Below are 19,786 nucleotides of genomic sequence, written 5' to 3' on the forward strand. Positions count from 1 at the left end.
TTATATTAATAATCTTCTAATGCAGATTTTATAGCAGCTTATTAGGTCCTCGATGTCAGGTTTTGTACTGATGCTCTGTAAATTTCATATTCCAGTAGAAGCAATTTTAAATGGAGTAAAAGTTTTGTTGCTTTTAATATCAGGAAGGACGATTGCAAAGACGTGACTGATTTTTCTCTTTAACTTGGAAAACCGCTCAGTGTTAGGGAAGCTTTCTCTCCCGCATCCTTGGGGGATGGTCACCTGCTCTGGGAGGATGCACTTGGAGCTTCTGACACTGCAGGGCTGTGAAACAGCAGAGAGGCTGAGCTGCTGCAGTCCCCTCATCATGCTGCCTTTTACGCATGTTTGTTTTTTCTTTGAGCAAAGTCGTCATTTTGAGTGGCAAAAATCAATATGAACTTGAAAGTTTTGATGAAAAAAAGGTGAAGTGAAAGGAAATATGATCATTTCTGAGTATTTTCACAGGCTGTGCGTTTCTATTATGTGAAAATACAGATTTATAGATACCCCTGATGTACCCCTTAAGAATGACTTTTTGGGTGAAATTTCTGCAGCTGAACATGAACAGATCTGGTTGAGAGAGCAGATCTGGAACTTGTCCACGCACAGGAAGGTTTGGTGACTGGAGCTCACCTGTTTCTCCATCGCTTCCTTTCCAGTGGTGGACATCTTGGGCGCCGGGGCGCGCTCGCAGGTGCATCCTTCCAACAGGTAAATCCCAGCAGGTCGCGCGCTCTGCTCGTTCTCGAAGTAGAAGAGTATATTCTGGTAAAGGGCGAAGAACTTCTCGTGCCATCGGCTGTTCTCCGTCGTCTTCTTGCTCAGGTAGCCGCGCTTGGTCCCTTCTTTACGCGCGACGGCCGACAGAAATAACGCGTGCCCTTCGTTGTAACGAACGCTCTTCTGCATTTTTGCCGTGCGGTTTCTGAAGCGAGACAAAAGTGGGACAACCGGGGCTTTTCACCGGGAGCTCATGTTCAACGGGGCTTGCGTGTAAACTTTCCCACCGAGAGACGCGCTCGGCTCAGCGGCGCCAAGGCGCGCGGAAAAGTTGCCGCGCTGATGGAAGCGCATCTGCACAGGAACTCATAGCGAAGGATGTCCAAGTCCGACATGCACTAGAAAAAATCCATGCTGCGCTTCTCTAAACTACTAAAAGAAAAACAAAATAAAGAGGGAAAAGGGGAAGGTGAGAAGCGTGCCGTGCACAGAGGGGAGAACCCTCAAGTGGACAGGCGGTGATAGACGCACAGACCCGATGCGCGGTAATCGGCTTTGACAGTGGTTAACTCTCTCTCTCGCACACACTCATTCCCACTAGGTCTCTCTCTCTCTCTCTCTCTCTCTCTCTCTGCTGATCTTGAGAGTTGGCGGAATTAAAGGCGGAGCGTGAGCAACAGAGATGCAGCCTCATCCAGCTTCAAGTCAATGTTGTGATTTATTTCCGCTTTGTCAATGGGACTGGATGATGAAATTAAAAAGAATGAAAATTTAAATGAAAAAAAAAAAACTGTCATATTTGCTATTTAATTGACTAAAAGTGTGTGTGGACCTTTCTAACTGGCCTTTAACCCCCAAGTTCTCCTGTTTCCTTCCAGTCTACAGATGTGACTTTTAGTTAAATTGGTGTCTCTAAATGAATGAGCATGTATGTGTTTGTTCGTCTACTTTTATTTATTTGCTCACTGGAAGCTCAGATCAGCTGGATAGTTTGGGATCACCTGACAGTGTTTTCACTACAATCCTACATTGAACAAAATTGGTGAAGACAACATCTACGACCAGTTATGACTCAGAGCTAGAATTAGAAACTCCTACTGGAACGAGCTGAAAACATCAGCACTCAGAGGTATGGTACTGCAGGCTCGGCTGCTTCGGTTTTCCTCTTGTGTTCATAATGAGTGTCAAAGCAGATCTGTGGTCATAAAGTCAAGGAGCAACAAATGTGACTGGCTTCATTCTTTTATTTAGGAATCACCACACTTGATTAAGAGCCAACAATTAAAAGTAATACAATTAGATTACTGAACAGATGAAGGTAATAATCACAACCTGAGAATGATCAAGCTCTCTTCACACACATAATTCATGCGCACTTGCAAAACGTACACACACACCAACCAACACTCGGCGCACCGTGATGGGTGTTTGTGGGTGTGGTAATTGTTCTGAGAACATCCATCCACTGGCAGCTGAATTTACGACAGTGTGTGTGTGTGTGTGTGTGTGTGTGTGTGTGTGTGTGTGTGTGTGTGTGTGTGTGTGTGTGTGTGTGTGTGTGTGTGTGTGTTGTGACGGCGTCTCCGACGTCAACAGTTTGACTGCAGCCACGCCTCGAGGGATGATCGATCGGAGACGCTCCAAAGGTCTGAGAGAAGTTTCTTATTCTTCCTAGAAAGATCAACACAGTGAAATTTTAAACACAAGACATTACATAAAAACAGATGATCTCATAAATCTCTGCGATGAAGCTAAACGCGCGACGCCGTGATGCAGTTAAAAGCACAAATTCAAGTCAAATCCCTGTTCTTAACCTCTGAGCAGCGGCTCGGCCCCTCTGTGGGCGGGTATTGTACTGCATACGGCTCCAGCCCAACACAGAAGAAATATTTCATATGTGGAGGATTACACCAGGAAGGTAAGGCTCTGTGGGTTTGGCAGATATTTCATATGATGAGGATTACCTTCGAAAAGGCGAAGCGTTCAATTTCCAATAGGCTGTCTGTTACTGCGCGAGGAGAGGTTACAAATTAATAGAGACGGGCTTATTGGGGGATTTCAGATCACCTATAAGATTGATTGATTGTTTGATTTTCTCCATGTTCTGTTCAGGGTGTACAACATTCACACACCCCTGTAATTCTGTTGTGGACAGAACAGATATCAAGGATGTATGGATAGAAGAGTTATCATCAGGGGGACAGATTTCTAACGAATTCTCAACTTACTCAGGCGCGTTTGTTTCTCTCTGAAGTAAATGTTCAAGATTTTCTCAGGTGACTAAATATGAGCTGCTCAGTTCAACGACATCACCACGGATTCTCCTCAAACACTGGTACGTTGTCTGGTTCACTTGTGCTTGTCCAAGCGTGAGCTGAAGTTTATTTGTGTGTTAAACAAATCCATTCATGACAGTGTGAAAGCGGCGTCTTCGATTTCATCAGATTCTGAGTGAGTGTCTGAGTTTTCAGCTCTGGGGCTCCTGAAGGACCGAGTTCCAAAAACAGAAACGTTATTTTTTTTTTAAAGAGTTATCGGAAGGTTTATCGGCAACAAGTGAAATAAGACGGAACACTCCTGAAAAGTAGGAACTATGAGTGAAAGACGTCTTACATAAATGGGACCAGAAGCTGAAATCACACTGAAGTTTTGCTCTTAATACAGATCAAGCTCCAAAAACACATAATTGTAATGTAACGTAAGAGTCTGACTGAAGTGCCTTGTGAAAAAATGGGAGGATGAGACTTATTCTTTTACTCCATGACTATCACGATGAAGACACTTCCAAGTTTTGTGTTCCTCAGCCACAATATTACAAATCACTGAACCAGCTGGACCGAGATAAAGTCTTCATTATCCTGTTAATTCTGACTCAATTTTCCGTCTATCATTCTGTCACAGATCCCAAATCCAATTCTTCTTGTCAGTGTAAGAATGTATTAGCGGAGGAATCTGTCCTCTGTAGCTTAAAGAGCCTCTCATCTCGCAAATGTATTCTCAGACTGAATTATGCTTCCTATGAACTGTGCTTTGGCGAAGTAAGTGGAATCTCCCCGTTAATTAGCGACCGTGGCGAGGCTGCGCGCATTACCTCCTGGCATTGACCAAGGTCTCCAGCTCCCGTGCTTTGCGGGCGGCAGTGTGCAGGATGGGATCTGGAATATCAGCCAGCCGGGCGACGTTCAGGCCGTAGCTGCGTCCTGCAGCTCCTTCGGTTAGCTGGTAGAGGAAGGTGATGAACTCCGGCTGAACCTCGCCATCTGTTATCGCACACAAAGATATTCATTAAAACATCCACATATATTGCCTGGATTAAAATTCACCTGCCGGGCTACAGTGAACTCTTTCATTTGCTCCAATACGATTGAACGCATACCATCGGCGTCAGCGGGGACGTCAGGCTCACTGAGGAGGAAAGCCATGTGGTAATTAGACACATGTTCAGGGTAGACGCGCTCCAGCTCGCACAGAGGAGGGTAATGGGTCACAAACAGGGTCAGGGCTTTCACCTAAGAAAGGGAAGGAAAGATTTCAGCGTCACCATTCTGGAAAATATCACTTCTCTTAAGTAAGCAATGTGCAGCATGAACAGGTTTGAGTAAACTGATTTACTCGGCTCTGACATAAAGGCCAAAGCTCTTGGGGGGGGGTAAAGCCATGGAGTTTAAGTGAAGTTCTTACTGCACGCTGTTAAACTTCATTCGTGTCAATAAAAGAGCCGTCAAAGTACTGCCGAGGAACATTAGTAATCGCTGAAATATCCAATTTAAATAACTGAAAAGTGAAACCACTGCGTAATCGACGTCCTCAGAGGACTGCTGCAAGCGCTTTCATATTTGATATTGATATTTGATCGCAATCGCAGGGAAAGTTTAAAACCTTTCAAAGAAAAGATGCAACTCGCAGCACTGCGGAGGCACATGAGGCCACCGTGGGAGGTGGCGAGGAGGATCAGCCAGTGAGCAGCACTGCTCCACGCGAGCTACTGCTGGTAGGTGAGGAGGAGGAGGAGGAGGAGGAGGAGGAGGAGGAGGAGGAGGAGGAGCAGATGAAGATGTAAGCACGGGTGTCCGAGGGCTCATTGTCTCATAACCCGGCGATATACAAACTAGTATTTGCAATCCGTACATTAATCAGAATCTATTCTGTTGGGGAGCATGAAACCGAGCTGCAGGAAGAAAATGTGAGCGCTGAGCTCGTTGCCTTTCAGGGACGCCCGTCGCCTCGACAGTCATGAAGGACGCCCCCTGGTAGGCCGAAGCCAGAAAAGTAAGAAACGCACTAATGCCAGTCGAAGTGAACCTCCACCTGCTATGTTTGGTTTTCGCTGACAATAGAACTGCCACCTTCCCACCTACTCACCAGCTTTCCAAGGCGCCTGTGAAAATGATTTCTGATTACGGAGTGAGCAAAATGCAGACAAAAAAAATCCTGAAATCCTGAGTCTGTGTTCAGAGAGCTTTACATCTTAGTTTCTGTTATGACATGAGAATAAAATAACATGAAATAGACACTTTAAAACCACCAATTCTATTAATCAAAACCATGAAATAAACTGATGCACTTTGGGTTGAACACTGACAGTGACTCTGCTGACAGGATTACATTTTGCAAATGAAAAGGTTATTATGTTGATAAGCTATTATTGTCAATGACCAGAAAATTGTTTTCTGCAGGTGAAAGTTGTTTGCTTTATTCACATTCGCAGTGAAGCCGCTCAATGAATTCATACATTTTATTGACATAATTCAGCCAGTTCTTCTTATTAAAGGTGAACCTGATGAAACATATCATTGGAGGTACTTATCCAGATTGATGTGTGATCTGAAAGTCAGTCGTCCTGGAGAGGAAGTTTTGTGAACTATTGACAACAACAAGCTGCAGTCAGACAGCTGAGAGAGCATCTACCACCACGCAGGCAACTCATATCATTGATATTATTAATAACACTGTGTACAGACACACTCTCACTCGTTCACCTCTACTCCTCGTCTTTACATGCACTCTGTGAGACGCCTGTTGAAAATACCATTTAAAATTTTAATGAGTGATAGCTCAGTGCTGAGGTGAGTTTGAAATGGATTACAGTTTGTTTTTGAACAAAACAAAAAAAAAAACCACGACGTTGATTTAATACGATATGGTGATTTGTCTTTTAAGCATGTACTGTTTTAATACATACAGATAAGAAGGCAAAAGACAAATCTGAGAGGAAAAAAGTAACCAAATGGTGGTTATAATAGCAAATGTTGCATTATGTAACAGTGTGTGTTTCCACAACTCAATAAAAAGTTGCGGTTGAAAACAAAGAACAGAGCATCGACATCCACTGTGCCTTGGCCCAATGTTACTCAACCGCCTCTGCACCCTGCAGTGAGCGCAGCCAAAATACAAATCCATGTTTTGCGAGTGTGACTACGGTAGACACAAATATACACGCAACTTTTCCCTCCCTCCGTCACTCGGTTTAGCGCCCTGTTTTCTTTATCTTAAGGGTTTTCTGCAGTTATTCACTCTCATTTTTCTGTCTTTAGCTGTGGGATCAAGCTGCTCTTCAGGCTCTGGGGAGAGATTCCACAAAGTAAAGGCACCTCTCCTCCATCCTGCTACACTGAAATCTCTGTCAGATCTGAGATCCACCCAAAGGCTGCATGATTGAACCCCGGCATTAATGTCGAGACGTGAAAAATCTCAAAAAGTGAGTGGCGCTTCCACTCACTCGCACAGCCTCTCTGTCAGAGTTATGCACGAGCCTTTTACCTCTTGAGGCAGCTCCCTCGATATCGCTGCTGAGAGCTCTTCACTGGAACAAATGCACGTCTTTCTCCCGCTTACTTCCACAACTCAATCATGTAAATGGAGAAGGAAGCGCAAGAAATACTGTGAAAACACTTCCTCCCACATGCAATAAGACATCCTCTGAATGCAATTACATGTGGGAAAGCATTAAAAGTTCCATAAGTGCTCGTCCTGAAAACTATTAGGGCCAATGTCGACGGTCATGATAAGAAATCACATTTGAGCTCTCATTAGAAACGGGGCTTGAATCTTCCAACACCGCAGCAGACAGGTGGCGCAGGCTGCAGGACTCCAGGGCGCCGATCCGGGATTGGCTCGGCGAGCGCTCGCTCTGAGAAAGGTCACGCGTCACTAGTAATACTCTTGCTCTATGGTGATGTGTGGCGTCTCTCCTAAACGCTTCGCGCAAAGACACAGGCCCGAGCCTGCTGAGATCGGCGTACAACACGCTGACAGATAAATGCACAGATTAACGGATGGGACGGTCTGACGACGGCGAGAGGAAACAAGAAATCAAGAGTGGCTGGAGCCTGGGTAATGATCTGATTAGGTGCTAATGGCAGCTCATTATCAGGCCACCTCAGCGTGCACTGAGAGCTCTAATCTGCAGAACAGTGATCTGATGAAATTAGCGCTGGACCACTTAGTCGAGTCATTGATTAGCTGATAATCGAAAGATCAATGGAAGGCGCTTCAATAATTGAGGATTTTTACATATCATTGTCAAGTCCTGGTCCAAATAAAATTCTGGATGCTTATTGTGTCTGGATTTTCTTGGACTGGAAAATAGTAATCAGATCAGATCAGACAGACATGAAGTGTATTTAGACATCCAGCAGGTTCCTCCACAAGCAGCAGTCCTACAGCGAGGATAAATGTGATGCTACTTGAGAAATAAAGAATCCAAGTGGAATGGTAGTCATTTCACGATCACTGTTTGGTGAGAGAAGTCCTCAACAACACGTTTGACATTGTTGCCGAGCAAAAAACGGGGTTCCTTCTCCAAAAAGTCTTAGAACCATTAAAGTGTTGATACGGTTCAAAGGCATCTTATGTTCACCAGCTGGATCCAGATTGAGTTTGCAGTCTGGAGCTCCATATGCGGCGCAAAGCTGGTTTTCTGCCACATCTGCTTGTTAAATGTGCTAAAAACAGTTGGGCGGCATGAGAACAAGTCTAAACAAAGGCACAACAAGAGAGCTCCAGAGACAAAAAAGTGGCAAAACGTAGGGCTGGTCGAGGTTTCTCTGCTGGTCGATGTCGACTGGTGAAGTTTTAGGTTCACTGACTGAAGGAGAGCTGTCGAAAAGTAGCTTGAACTCAGAAAGGAATAACTACAATATCATCACAAACATAAGAAGACAGATTTAAGTAGAGATGCAGGGAACACATTCCAGCCCGAGCGAATATATCAAGCGACAGAGTGACGAAAATATATATAGAAATATCAATCATTGTAGTGAGCTGTATTATGATAACAGGAAAGAGGAGAGCCTGGAGCAGTCCAACACTGAGGAGGCTCTGCCAGATGTGTCCAGCTGGTAGCAAAAAGGTTCAAATACAGAGGACATTTGTGTCAGAGGGCTGAACCTCCACACACGACTCAACCCTTGCCTACGTTCCCATTCTTTAAAAAAAAAAGAAAACATTTCCAAATTGCAAATTGGTTTTTTCCCCTGTATGAACACCACCCTGTAGTCTGGTCAAATTCAGCAGTTAAACTCATCAGGCGTCAAAGATGAAAGGAAACGAATGTGTTTTCTCCGGGGTCCTGTTCCTGATTGTGGAGGAAAGGCTGGAGGTGTCAACACCGTCACGGCAGTCTTTCAGTATTATTCCCCCTTTTTGTCCAATTAAACCCAAAATCCCATTCTAACTCGACACCCTTTGTGTTCTCACTGGAATAACAAGCGGAGGCACTGCCACTGCTCATGTATGAGGGACGTATAACAAGCATGAGTATTATTGAGCTGTGGCTCTTTTTCTTCCGCTGATCAGCTGAAAGTCTCTGAGCCAGGGTCAGGGATGGATGTGGAGGTGATGAACTGCTCTTTATGGATAAAGTTTTTAAAGTGACGGGGAAGCAGGACCCCTCCTAAAACACACACACACACAGAGCTTTGACCACTGCTCTGCCTCCCTGATCTCACACATGCTTTGAAAGTATCAGCTTTTGGTTGATGAGCTGGACTCTTCAATGTTTTTGAAAATAAGCTGCTTTCAATTCAAATATGTGATAACTCTTCATAAACAGCCTGCTTTTCATTGTTGTTTAGTTTGTCATTTTAATTCAACACCGTTGTACTTACAATAAATTCAACTATAAAATGTTTAAGAGCATAGTTTTTCTCATCAATTTTTTATTTTTCCCTGCTATTATTTATTTTAATTTTTGTTTAAATTATTTTATAACACAACTGTGCTGAAAAAAGAGGTTTTAATCAGCACTCTTCCCAAATTACAAACTTTATTAAATACTTATGGAAATATTTCAGGTTACGAGATGAATTGACAAGAGTGTGATCATTAGATTGAAAAAATTTGAAAACAAAATTGTTCTCCATTACAGTTTATTTTCAGAGGAAAGGAGGTGTTGATGCTCATCATAGACAAGACTATCAGAACTTGATTTTTCTTTCATTTCTTTTAAAATGGCACAATTCTTGATGCAATCAAAATGTGGATTTTTTTAGACAACTAAGAAAGACTGTTTTCCTATTATAACTTTTTAAGTTTAATTTTTCTCCAACTTTTATTAAAATAAAATAGATGGAAAGAGAAGGAAAACAAAAATGTAATCAATTTCAGCCCAATAAATTCACTGTTGACGTATCACTGAAATTAAGTCTTCAATAACATGTCAAATATGATTTTAGTGGATTATACTGAAAATTTGGAATTATTAATCTTACAAAGAATTTACTGCTTTACTTGTTTGATGCCACTTGAATGGAATCCACTGATTTGAAAAAAGTGATTTTAAGGGGGAACAGCAGCCGCTATAATCACCATATTTTTGAACGTTGTTTGGGAAAAAAAAAAAAATCAAATCGACTGAAAACAGTAGCTGCCTTTCAACACAGCACCATAATGATGTCACTGCATTATTTTTCTACTCAGTCCAATGTTAAATATACTTTGATTCTCATTTAATTGAGTTTCTTTGAAAAGCATTTGATATCCGGCTCCTGAAGCAGTGGCTCTGGTGGTGGTGTTTGGTTTTGCGGCTTCTTTTCATGATCCATTAAAATGTGATTCATCTCCATCGCAAGATGTGTTTTTTTTTTTCTACACCTGAAAGATTTTCCAGACATGAGAAGAGGTGTACGTATTTATTATTTTGCATCCAAAAAGACAAAGTGAACAACATGTTATATAAGAGAAGCATTTTGCCCGTTTATTATTCTAACCTCCTTCAAAGGGGACCTGACCGACTATGATTAGAACTGCCATTAAGACACAAACTAACAGGAAGCTTCAGACTAAATTTGCTCAATCAAACTTGCAACAAATGGAAATTTGGATGAAGGAATGCAGCCAGAGACTGAGCTGAGACAGAAACAGCCTGGCGCTCATGTGTATTAGTGCGCTGCAGTGCAGGCGGAGAGCGGTGCAGCAGAGCTGTGAAGCACATGTGGGTCTTTGTAGGAGCTTTGTGCATCAGCATGAGCACATCAGACCATTTACGCCCACATGGAGCGATGCACTGTACTGAAAATCTACCCATTAGTGTGCAGCCAAAAGTGAGCTTTTTTTGTGAGTTCGAGTGCTCCCGATGAGTCTCGGTGCAGAACTGGGCCTGACTCCCTCTGATATTACACTATAACGTTGCGCTGCCGGTGCACTCACATGCGAGCCTGAGTCACGGGATGAGTGGAAATCGATGTGTAATGTTCGGCAACGTGTGAAGCTAATAGCAGGACCTGCTGCTGGCAGGAATAACAGTGACAGTCCAAGTGAGTCTGAGAGCTTATAATTGGTTAACAAGAGAAGAGTTCAAGGTGCGTCACACATACAAGCTACAGTTGAACTGAAATACATCAAGAAGCACTGAGCCAACCACAGGCTGTTGGGAGATTTCGCCATAAAAACTCGGCAGATTCTGCCAGAAGCAACTTGTAGTTCCCGTGATCCTCTCTCCTCCGTCTCCCTGCTTCTTTATCTCTCGCTGCATCAAGGCTGTCTCTATTATTGAGCGGAGTTATGAAACCCATCTACATTCTTAACTACCTCTCAGGTGAGCGCCGGGGACCGGGAAAGGTGTGTTACTATAACAACCCAGTCAAAGGAGGAGCGCTCTGACTTTTGACGTGAAAAGTTGAGTTTGTTGAGGACACGGAGGATGAGGACGAGGAGGAGGGACGCTGCAGAGGAAGAGGAAGAGGAGGAGGACGAGGAGTATCGACAGAGTTTGTATGGAAGCTGCGGCAAGTCTCCCTGTACTGAGGGGGCCCGAGCTGCGCAGCATAACTTCTTCACTGCCCTTTTGTTAGGCTTTCCTTTAATAGCGAGGCTTTTCTAACAAATCGATGCTGTTATACAACAGGTAGATGGAGAGCTCCCTCCTCTTGCCAAAAGCAGCTCCCTGCTGCATTAGCTGCTACTTACATATTTTCATTCGACATACGTTTTCCGGCACGATTACGTAACCCCAAGATACTGTCCAAAGATTAATTTGGACTCAGCAGAACACGAAAACAGGAAGGAGTTTTTTCAAAAGATCGATGTTTATTCATCTCCTTTTGAACGAGGTTAGCTCAAGGTAATTCAGAGCTTTTGGACAAAGGTCTTGGAGAATAAAATGAAACCAACTGCAAAATGCCGGTTGTCAAAACTTGGACGCAGCTTGTGAACTTTGATAACCCAGAAGGCAGGAATACACTTAAAACCGCCAGGAGAGGAGAGGAGAGGGAGCTGGACCCAAAGAGAGCCGGCTCAGCAGCTGCTGGTTCAACCAACAGCTCACAAAACAAAGTGCTCTAATATGAGATTCAACATGGGTCCTGATGAATCCTGTTTCTCCAGAGAAGAAGAAGCACATTAAGTATAAAAACTTATTAAAACTTCTTAAAATTGCCGGTCTAAAAGGTGATACATTTATTAGTTTGATTTAATGAGATCCAGCCGAACGTCTTCATGGATATTTGTTTTTTCCTTGTAGTTAGTCACGAGCATCTTTACTCACTTCATAACTACCTGACACCAGCCAGCAACCTTTCAGGATTTTTTAAAAAGTTTTGCTGAAATTGCATAAATGATTGCGATCACCAAATTCTATCTTCTGAATGAAATAAAGGTCAAGATGAAATGAATTTGTGGAGTTGAATAATCAGGTTATTATTAGGTGCATTGGTGTTGCAACGAGCAGTTTTTTTCTAGTTGGTAAAACCTGATTTTAACATTTCATTTTTACAAAATATTATTTTTATTTTTTAATGCGATTTTGAGCCAAATCTTAGAGACATCCATTTCATAGTTTTGCTTTTTTTGTGTGTTTTTCTTTTTGTCCAATTTGTTGCTAAAGGACCTTTATTGCTATTAAGCATACAAAAAATGTAAGTAGAGAGCATGTAGCAAGAGGGGAGCGCCCAGTAACATGTAAAACTCAGTCTGAAATTAACAATAGGGCCGAAAATGTTACAAAGCAAAAGCCTGACATGATATCATGATGCAAAATATCCATCGGCCGAGAGACCCAGCAGCTGTTTGTCCTAATTGAGAGCGCAGCCTGCAGCACGCGGCTCGTGTCAAACAGTAATGAGTTTTCTGTTTACAGTATCGATCCACTTGTTCAACCCAAATTGATGAATAGAAACCGTTTGAGTTCAATGCAAGGAGAAAAAAAACCGGCGGACGTGTAGGCACTGGTATTGAAACCACAAACAAACCGATTGTTCACTCATTCCTATCACATTTCATCCGCTTTGCAACAACGGAGAAACAGTGAGCGGCACCCTGGGGGCTCCAGACCGCACGACTCGCGTAATCCCAGCAGAACACACACCGACAAGGCAACACACACACACACGTAAAGACAGGAGAGGTGTTGAATGTGAACCCTAAGCTATGGATTCATGCTTTCCAGGGATGTTACAGTAACTCACATCCATGTCGTGCACACTTAATCTAAATCCTGACGCCTGCCCTCTGTTTAACCCCAACCACGGTTCAATCCACGGCTCTGAAAACTTCTGACTTACAGCTTCGCCTAAACCTGAATCATAACTGGAAAAAACAAATAAATCTTTTCAAAAAGAATAAAACTCTGTTATTTTTCTTCCAATGTGTTTCCATTTTGGATTAGAGTTTAACTTTCTGCAAGATTAGAAACTCCACATTTATCATTTGCATTGAAAGGTGACGCATAGTTGACAAAATACTGAATTCTCTCACTAAGAGGGAATTATTTTCACCTTAAGCTGTGAGATAAGAGTTAAATATTGTTTGATGAGCAACATAATTTTGTGAAACCTGCAGATCACTATAACAAACTGGCTCCAGAGCTGCAGGCCCAGAGCCCTGATCAAAGACCTTTTCCTTTCCACAAAAGGATAGAAGATCGAATACTCAAAAACACAGACGCACACACAAACAATCATGTTTCCATTACGATATGATACAGCATACTGATTTACATCAATCGCCTGTAAATACGCTCTACCCTCAACCACTGCTTAAACTGAACCGAACCTCAAGACACGACTTCCCTCTGAAATATAAAGCTTCGATTAATAAGAGCAACTTAGATTAGAGCCATAATGTGAGTGTGTAAACTCTCTCTCTCTCTCTCTCTCTCTCTCTCTCTCTCTCTCTCTCTCTCTCTCTCTCTCTCTCTCTCTCTCTCTCTCTCTCTCTCTCTCTCTCTCTCTCTCTCTCTCTCTCTCTCTCTCTCTCTCTCTCTCTCTCTCTCTCTCTCTCTCTCTCTCTCTCTCTCTCTCTCTCTCTCTCTCTCTCTCTCTCTCTCTGATATTTGAGCACTCCAAATGGAAAAAAAACACACATTTCTCCAGCCTGATCTCCTGATTTTGGTGAAGCTCTGGTGAAATTGTACCTTTCTCCTCTGGATAAGCACCATTTTTACTGGAGATCCGAAGGAGCAGGAAACGGGCTAATAAAGACACGGCGGCACATTCAGACACTTGATTCCTTGTGAGCAGAAAGGTGGACACTGGACAGCCTATCATTAGCCTTGATTTATGTGGGTGTTTTATGAGGATAATATGAAGCCTGCAGAAGGACAACATGTATCTTTTAAATAGCGATGTATCCAGGGGTCCCCGCTTTCTCTCTTTTCCTCTCCTCTTCTATTGCATCCTCTCTAACAGGATATTAACGTTATAGATCTGGCTTCCCCCTGATTGTGCTTAGTTTTGAAGAGCTCCTCTGCTGCCGGAGCCCCTCTGGTGGCTCATCTTACAGCCAAACAAACGATCGGCGCAATCTGCAGAGCCAACACAAACGCATACAATCAAACACTTTCACCCACACAAAGGCAGACACACACACACACACACACACACACACACACACACACCGCTTCACTGAGAGCCATTTATGAGCCAGTTTACGAGTAAGTCGCGTTAGCACACATTGGACAAAATCCATACTTGCTATGAGTGTCTTATAAATACTTCTTTCTCCTTTAAATTTCTTTTCCTCTTCATTTAAGTGAAACCTGTTTTTCCATTCATATCCTCAAACCCATACACACACACACACACTTACATCTCTGATGAAATATTCCAGGGTGGCATAGGCGATGGCGATCCCATCGTGGGTGCTTGTGCCGCGTCCCAGCTCATCGAGAATGACCAGCGAGCGTTGCGTTGCTCGAGAGATGATCTCCGAGGCCTCCGTCAGCTCCTCCATGAACGTACTGCGGCCCTTGTAGATGTTGTCTGAAGCTCCCATCCTGAGGGCCAACCAAAGGAAGCACAAAAAATCCAGTGTGAGAGTTACAAACTGAGCTCCGTCGACATCAGAGCAGACAATATTTTGATCTGAAATGTTCACATGCCCAGTCCAGGTGGCAAATTTTCTAACAAACGTTTTCTAATGTAGCCATGGCTTCAAGAAAAGAGATGACCCGGGAGTCATTTGTTGTCACTCTGTATTAAGTGTGTGAGCGGATTTGCTTCTCATTTAGTTTAAAAGCTGGCAAATGTTGTGAAATCACACCCAGAGGTGTGATTTCAACTCATCTAAGAATGACTAGCAAGCAGCCCTGAACGTTGAGATGAGGTAAGCTTTGCTTGTGTCTCACACACACACGCGTCACAGAATTCAGCATCTAAGGACAAAACAAGCAAACTTTTAGGTTTAAATATCTGATGCCAGACTTCTGTCAACCATCGACAACTGGCAGTTTACTTGTCGCAGATTATATGTCATCCTAAGTTATGTGCCAATAAAAGGAGATAATCAGTGTTATCCACTTTATGCACACACGGACACTTTTTTTTTTTTAAACAAATAGAATACTGAAAAGTGAGGAATGCAAAAGCATTCATTTCCCCAGAGTCAATACTGGGTAGAGCCACATTTGGCTGCAATCACAGCGGCAAATCTTTTGGGGTCTGTTTCTACCATCATCTTCTACATCTGGAGACTGATATTTCTTTATTTTCCACCCGTTCTTTAGAAAATAGCTCAAACTCTGTCAGATTGTTTGTGAACAACAATTTTCAAGTCATGCCAGAGATTTTCCAAATGGATGAAGGTCTGGAAGGTCTTGGTCACCCAAACACATGAATATGCTTGGATATGAACCACTCCGTCGTAGTTGTGGCCAAATGTTTTGGGTCATCGTCCTGCTGGAAGGTGAACCGCTCCAGTTTAAAGTTATTCGCAGATTTTCACAGGTTTTCCTCCATCCGACAGTGCCGTTTCTCCTCTCCTTTTCCACTCTGTATCCACGAGCATTAAACATTCCTTCTCCCTCACAGTTTGTAGCATCCCTCACAGTCCCTTTGCTGCAGGCACCTCCAACTCCGGTCCCGCCAGTTTTGAATTGTGTTTTTTGCTTCTCTCCCCGACCTGCACAGTGCTGTTTGTCTGCAGCTCTCTGTGCCGTTCTCTTCTCTCTCTTTGCTCTGCTTATACCTCACCCAGCTGAGGAAAGCGCCTGTCCACTGACCTCTGAGATGAGTTCTGCCCTCCAGTTTAAATGCATTAAAAGGAAAAAAAAAAAAAAAAAAAAAAAAAAAGCTGTTATGATTTGGTGCTGAAGGAAATTAAAGTAAATTCACGTTTGAGATTAAAAGCATTTGCTGCAAAATAAATGAAATCTTCAGTTTGATAGATCAAACATGGCCAATAAAATAAAAAAATAAAAAGTCTTTAAATCATGTTGGGCAGACAGGAATATCACATTATTTAAAAGATGAAGTCACCAAAATAATCCACAAACGGCTGTTGTTCTTCCAGAGATCCCCAAACCACCCACAGAGAAACAAAGAATCAACCAGCTCCTACACAGTTTTCTTCCGCAAGAAAGACTGAGGCACAACAAAAAGAAGAAGACAGTGAGAGAACAGGACGAGTGTGGAGAAAGAGGGAGGAAGCATAGCCAGAGGCTCACTTTGTTAGACTGAATGAAGGGAATATAAAGGATGTGAACTGGCGCTTTCAACAAAGACGGTTGAAAGGAGGGAACAAGATTCAATATTCTCATGAGTCACATCATGAGAAGTACAGTCAAGCTTGAAAAGAGTCATACTCCGTTTGAAAATACTCCTATTCTTCACTTCAGACTACGTATTTGTAATAAAATTCAAGCTATTAGTTAAACGCGATGTTGTTGTGCTGTGTCTTTAGTTGCAATAACGAAACGGAAGAAGAGAAGGAAATGATGCTCATGTCTTTATGCTTAGGGGTTCGTATTTCAAAATACTGGAGCGCTGCCTTGTTTTGGATTCGGTTTTATAGTTCCATGTGGCAATTATGAACTGTGCTGAAATAATGAACTGAAATAAAAATCCGTTGTCAGTAAAATCTAGCACAGCAGGGCTTCATCTGAATGGTCAAATATGTTGATACGCAGCGCATGAATACATGACCAAACAGAAGGCAAAAACTTGATGCGCTATTCATTCATTTTCTGTAGCTGCTTCCATCCTGTTAACAAAGAGGCTGGAACTGATTCCAGCTTATCATGGGTGAAAGGTAAGGTAGGGTGACAAGAAAAACTCTGAACTCTCACATGCATGGGAAGAACATGTTAATTATGCACAAACATGATCGTATCTGTATTGGATTTACTGTTTGCAGCTTTTTTCTCTATGTCCTGCAGTCCTAACAGCTCTCTATTCTGTGTTTGCAGAACAGAAAAACCGGGGCGTGGGACATACCTCCTTCCTCATATGGAACCTGTCTATGAACACAGCAGGAAGTAAGAAAATGTATGTTTATGTTCCACACTGTGTTTATATTTAGCACACCAGAAGAAACGTTTGTTGTCGACTGCTCACTAGGAAAAAAGTTGCATTTCTACTGTTCTGTGTTGTTCTGTTTGTTTAAAAGAAGAGTTGAGATTATGACTTTCCAAAGCCGGCTTCAGGAAACTATTTTATCCTCTCCGCATGTTCACTTCGCTGCAGCAGCTGTTGAATGTCACAGTTTTATCTTTATTTGTTTTGCTTAAGCTACGAGAAAGACGGCTGGAACCTGCCTCTGCAGTCCATTTTCATGAATTTGAGTTTAACCAAACACAGAAAGAATCCTCTTTTATTCCCTGGACATCACATGCATGAACCGCGAAATCTACGTACGCAAAATCAATGTATTGACAAGCATTTGCAGTAAAACGGCGGCTGTCAAAGGAATTCAAAACTGCTGACAGAAAATTATATACAACGGAGGGAATCAAGCTGGAGTCCATGTCAACAGACAGTCGGGGCTTAGCGACAGAGTGGCAACATGTTGAAGCCACAAAGGTCGTTTGTCAGTCTGTATGTGAGAATCGTAAGAGCTCTCAGACTGACTCATCTGGTAAAAAACTCGACTCCAGCTGGATCGCAGATGCCACTTCTCCCTGCCAGTCAATGCTTCTCACCTCTAAATCTGTCTCTCTTTCCCGGATGACCTTCAACATACTACATACAAACGGAGCGCCGTCAGGAGGCTCCAACGCATGCGTTGCCATGGTGACGCCACATGCCGCAGATGAGCGAGGTGTGGCAGGCATGCTGCTGCATTTCATTAGGCAGGTCAAAGTCTGAGTCTGCATGCGTGTGTGAAACTTGGGGGAAATTATGACAGATCTAAAAAAAAAAACACACATATGATGAAACGTGCCATACTCGACAAGATATAGACAATCAAACTGCTTACAGGCATAATCTGCAGTCCACCAGCAGCAAAATGAGGGACCGCACACATTTTCCCAACAGAGTATATAACGTGGACAGAGGTGGATGTTGATCAGAATCCTTTAAGCTTGCTAAAATAAAACTCCTAATTTTTAAGTGCTTAAAAAAGTCTTTGCATATCTCACCTTCACTTACTTATGCCCCTTTAAGCCAATGCCATTTTTTGCTAGGGTGGAATGTTCATTTCCCCAAACTCAAGAAAAGCATGACAGAGATGGTGCATCGCCCAGATACCTCTAAACCTCAAGCCAAACAATCAAGGTGTTTTTCACAAATGGATTAGCTAGACAATTTCTTGATATCTTAAATGGAGCGCGGCACAAAAGCTACCTGAGGATAATCTCTTTGAGGATAACAGTTCAATCTGCATCCAGGGCAGAAAGCGTCTTTAGAAAACCAAAATACTGAAGCACACAATTATGCTTCCCAATAATATCAGTGAAAATGTGTCAGCTGTAACCCTCCTCTGTCGTCAGGCAAGTCTAAGTCGAGGCTTCCTATTTTTTCCATATAAACTTTGAAAGCAGCTTTCTGAGTTTGGGGGGAAATGAAACAGGCGGAGACAGAATTGACTGGAAAAGTCATAAAAACTTGATATATTCACCTTAATTAGGTTTATTCTCTCAATTGAAGACAATAGCTGCAAAGTCCATCTTGATAAGTCGTCTGATATTTGTGTTAATTGAGGTTCATAGCTACATGAACTGAGGGTGTTATCATGATACCAAGACACTTCAAGTTTTTGTTGAATTATTAATATCAGCCTCTAAATTGTACAATTGTCAATTACGTTATTAATTATTGCAAGTGTTTTCTCGGATATGTCATACCAATTTGAAACAAGGATTTTGAACAGATCCAGTCTGAAACCCTCCAGGTCCTATACAACAATACCAGGCACTGTATGCCGCCTACAGGATGGCACAGGCAGCCCGACACTCCAGTGCTATAAAAACTCCTACAAACGAATGGATCGATGGAGAATGCAGCCTTTTTCCCCACATGCTCAACATGTGTGCAACACCCACCTAGGAGCTGATGTTTCACACAGACCTGTTGGCAACACAACAATCTGCCGTTGGTGAGGTCTCATGAAGATATCAGTCACATTTCCAAACAGCTGAAATAAATAAATAAATAAATAAAGATACAAACCTCCTGCATCTTCTGACGGGAGAGGAGCTTCTGAACGACTTTAGTAAAACATGATATAATTGCTGTTGGGAGTCCATGGTCGATTAAAGGTCCTTTCAAAACACAGTTTAACATTCAGCTTCCCCTGGCTGTTTCCATAACAACCATGAAGGAATAGAAGAACGTGCTCTATAACCTTCAGGACTCAATGCTGACAAAAAAAATGTGCACGCAGCAGCTGCATACAGGCACAGGCACACACACACACACACACACACACACACACACACACACACACATACACACACACACACTTCAAGCTCCTGTCAGACAACGCCACAGTCTACAGAAAAAGAAATACTCGCATTATGCTCAAACTCAAATCTGTCATATTTGCACAAAAACTGTGGCGGGCAGGAAAATCAAAGCAAGACGGCAGATTATTCTCTCTGTCCTCATTGATAATCAATCGTCTGGATCATTTCGGACAGGATATCCCGTCAGACACACACTAACGCACCATTTCATTACCCCAAACAGAAGTCTGCTGACTCCATCTCACGGCAGACGCACACTCCAGTCTCACTCCTCCGTGCACGCACGTGAGATGTGGTGATTCTCGCTGCTGCGTCGATTATGCTTGACACAGCAGTGAGAATCGATTGTTTATTATGAAGACTGATTCTCCTCAGGATCTTAAACTCTGACTGGGCGCGTCCGAAAGGTCCAGATAGAAACGAGGTGCACGGGGCAGAGGGAAC

The 19,786-nt window shown here is 42.8% G+C and overlaps 2 protein-coding genes across 4 annotated transcripts in view; both read right to left on the reverse strand.

The window, feature by feature from the left end:
- Nucleotides 1–1,280, reverse strand: part of rasgrf2b (Ras protein-specific guanine nucleotide-releasing factor 2b) — a 38,453-nt gene extending 37,173 nt beyond the window's left edge. For both annotated transcript variants that reach the window (XM_030104092.1, XM_030104091.1), the window contains exon 1: nucleotides 637–1,280. In XM_030104092.1, coding sequence (XP_029959952.1) covers nucleotides 637–912 — 276 coding nt within the window. In that variant the 5' untranslated portion in view covers nucleotides 913–1,280. The remainder of the gene's footprint in view (nucleotides 1–636) is intronic.
- Nucleotides 1,281–1,935: 655 nt separating this feature from the next.
- Nucleotides 1,936–19,786, reverse strand: part of msh3 (mutS homolog 3 (E. coli)) — a 36,881-nt gene continuing 19,030 nt past the window's right edge. The window contains exons 21-25 of one of the 2 annotated variants that reach the window (XM_030105409.1): nucleotides 14,248–14,434; nucleotides 4,100–4,232; nucleotides 3,815–3,983; nucleotides 2,294–2,394; nucleotides 1,936–2,235 (exon numbers count right to left, since the gene is read on the reverse strand). In XM_030105409.1, coding sequence (XP_029961269.1) covers nucleotides 2,313–2,394; nucleotides 3,815–3,983; nucleotides 4,100–4,232; nucleotides 14,248–14,434 — 571 coding nt within the window. In that variant the 3' untranslated portion in view covers nucleotides 1,936–2,235; nucleotides 2,294–2,312. Of the gene's footprint in view, nucleotides 2,395–3,814; nucleotides 3,984–4,099; nucleotides 4,233–14,247; nucleotides 14,435–19,786 lie in introns of both variants that reach the window. The other variant, XM_030105408.1, reaches the window with a different exon arrangement.

The sequence above is a fragment of the Salarias fasciatus genome, chromosome 12 (genome assembly GCF_902148845.1).
Source record: "Salarias fasciatus chromosome 12, fSalaFa1.1, whole genome shotgun sequence".
NCBI lineage: Eukaryota > Metazoa > Chordata > Actinopteri > Blenniiformes > Blenniidae > Salarias > Salarias fasciatus.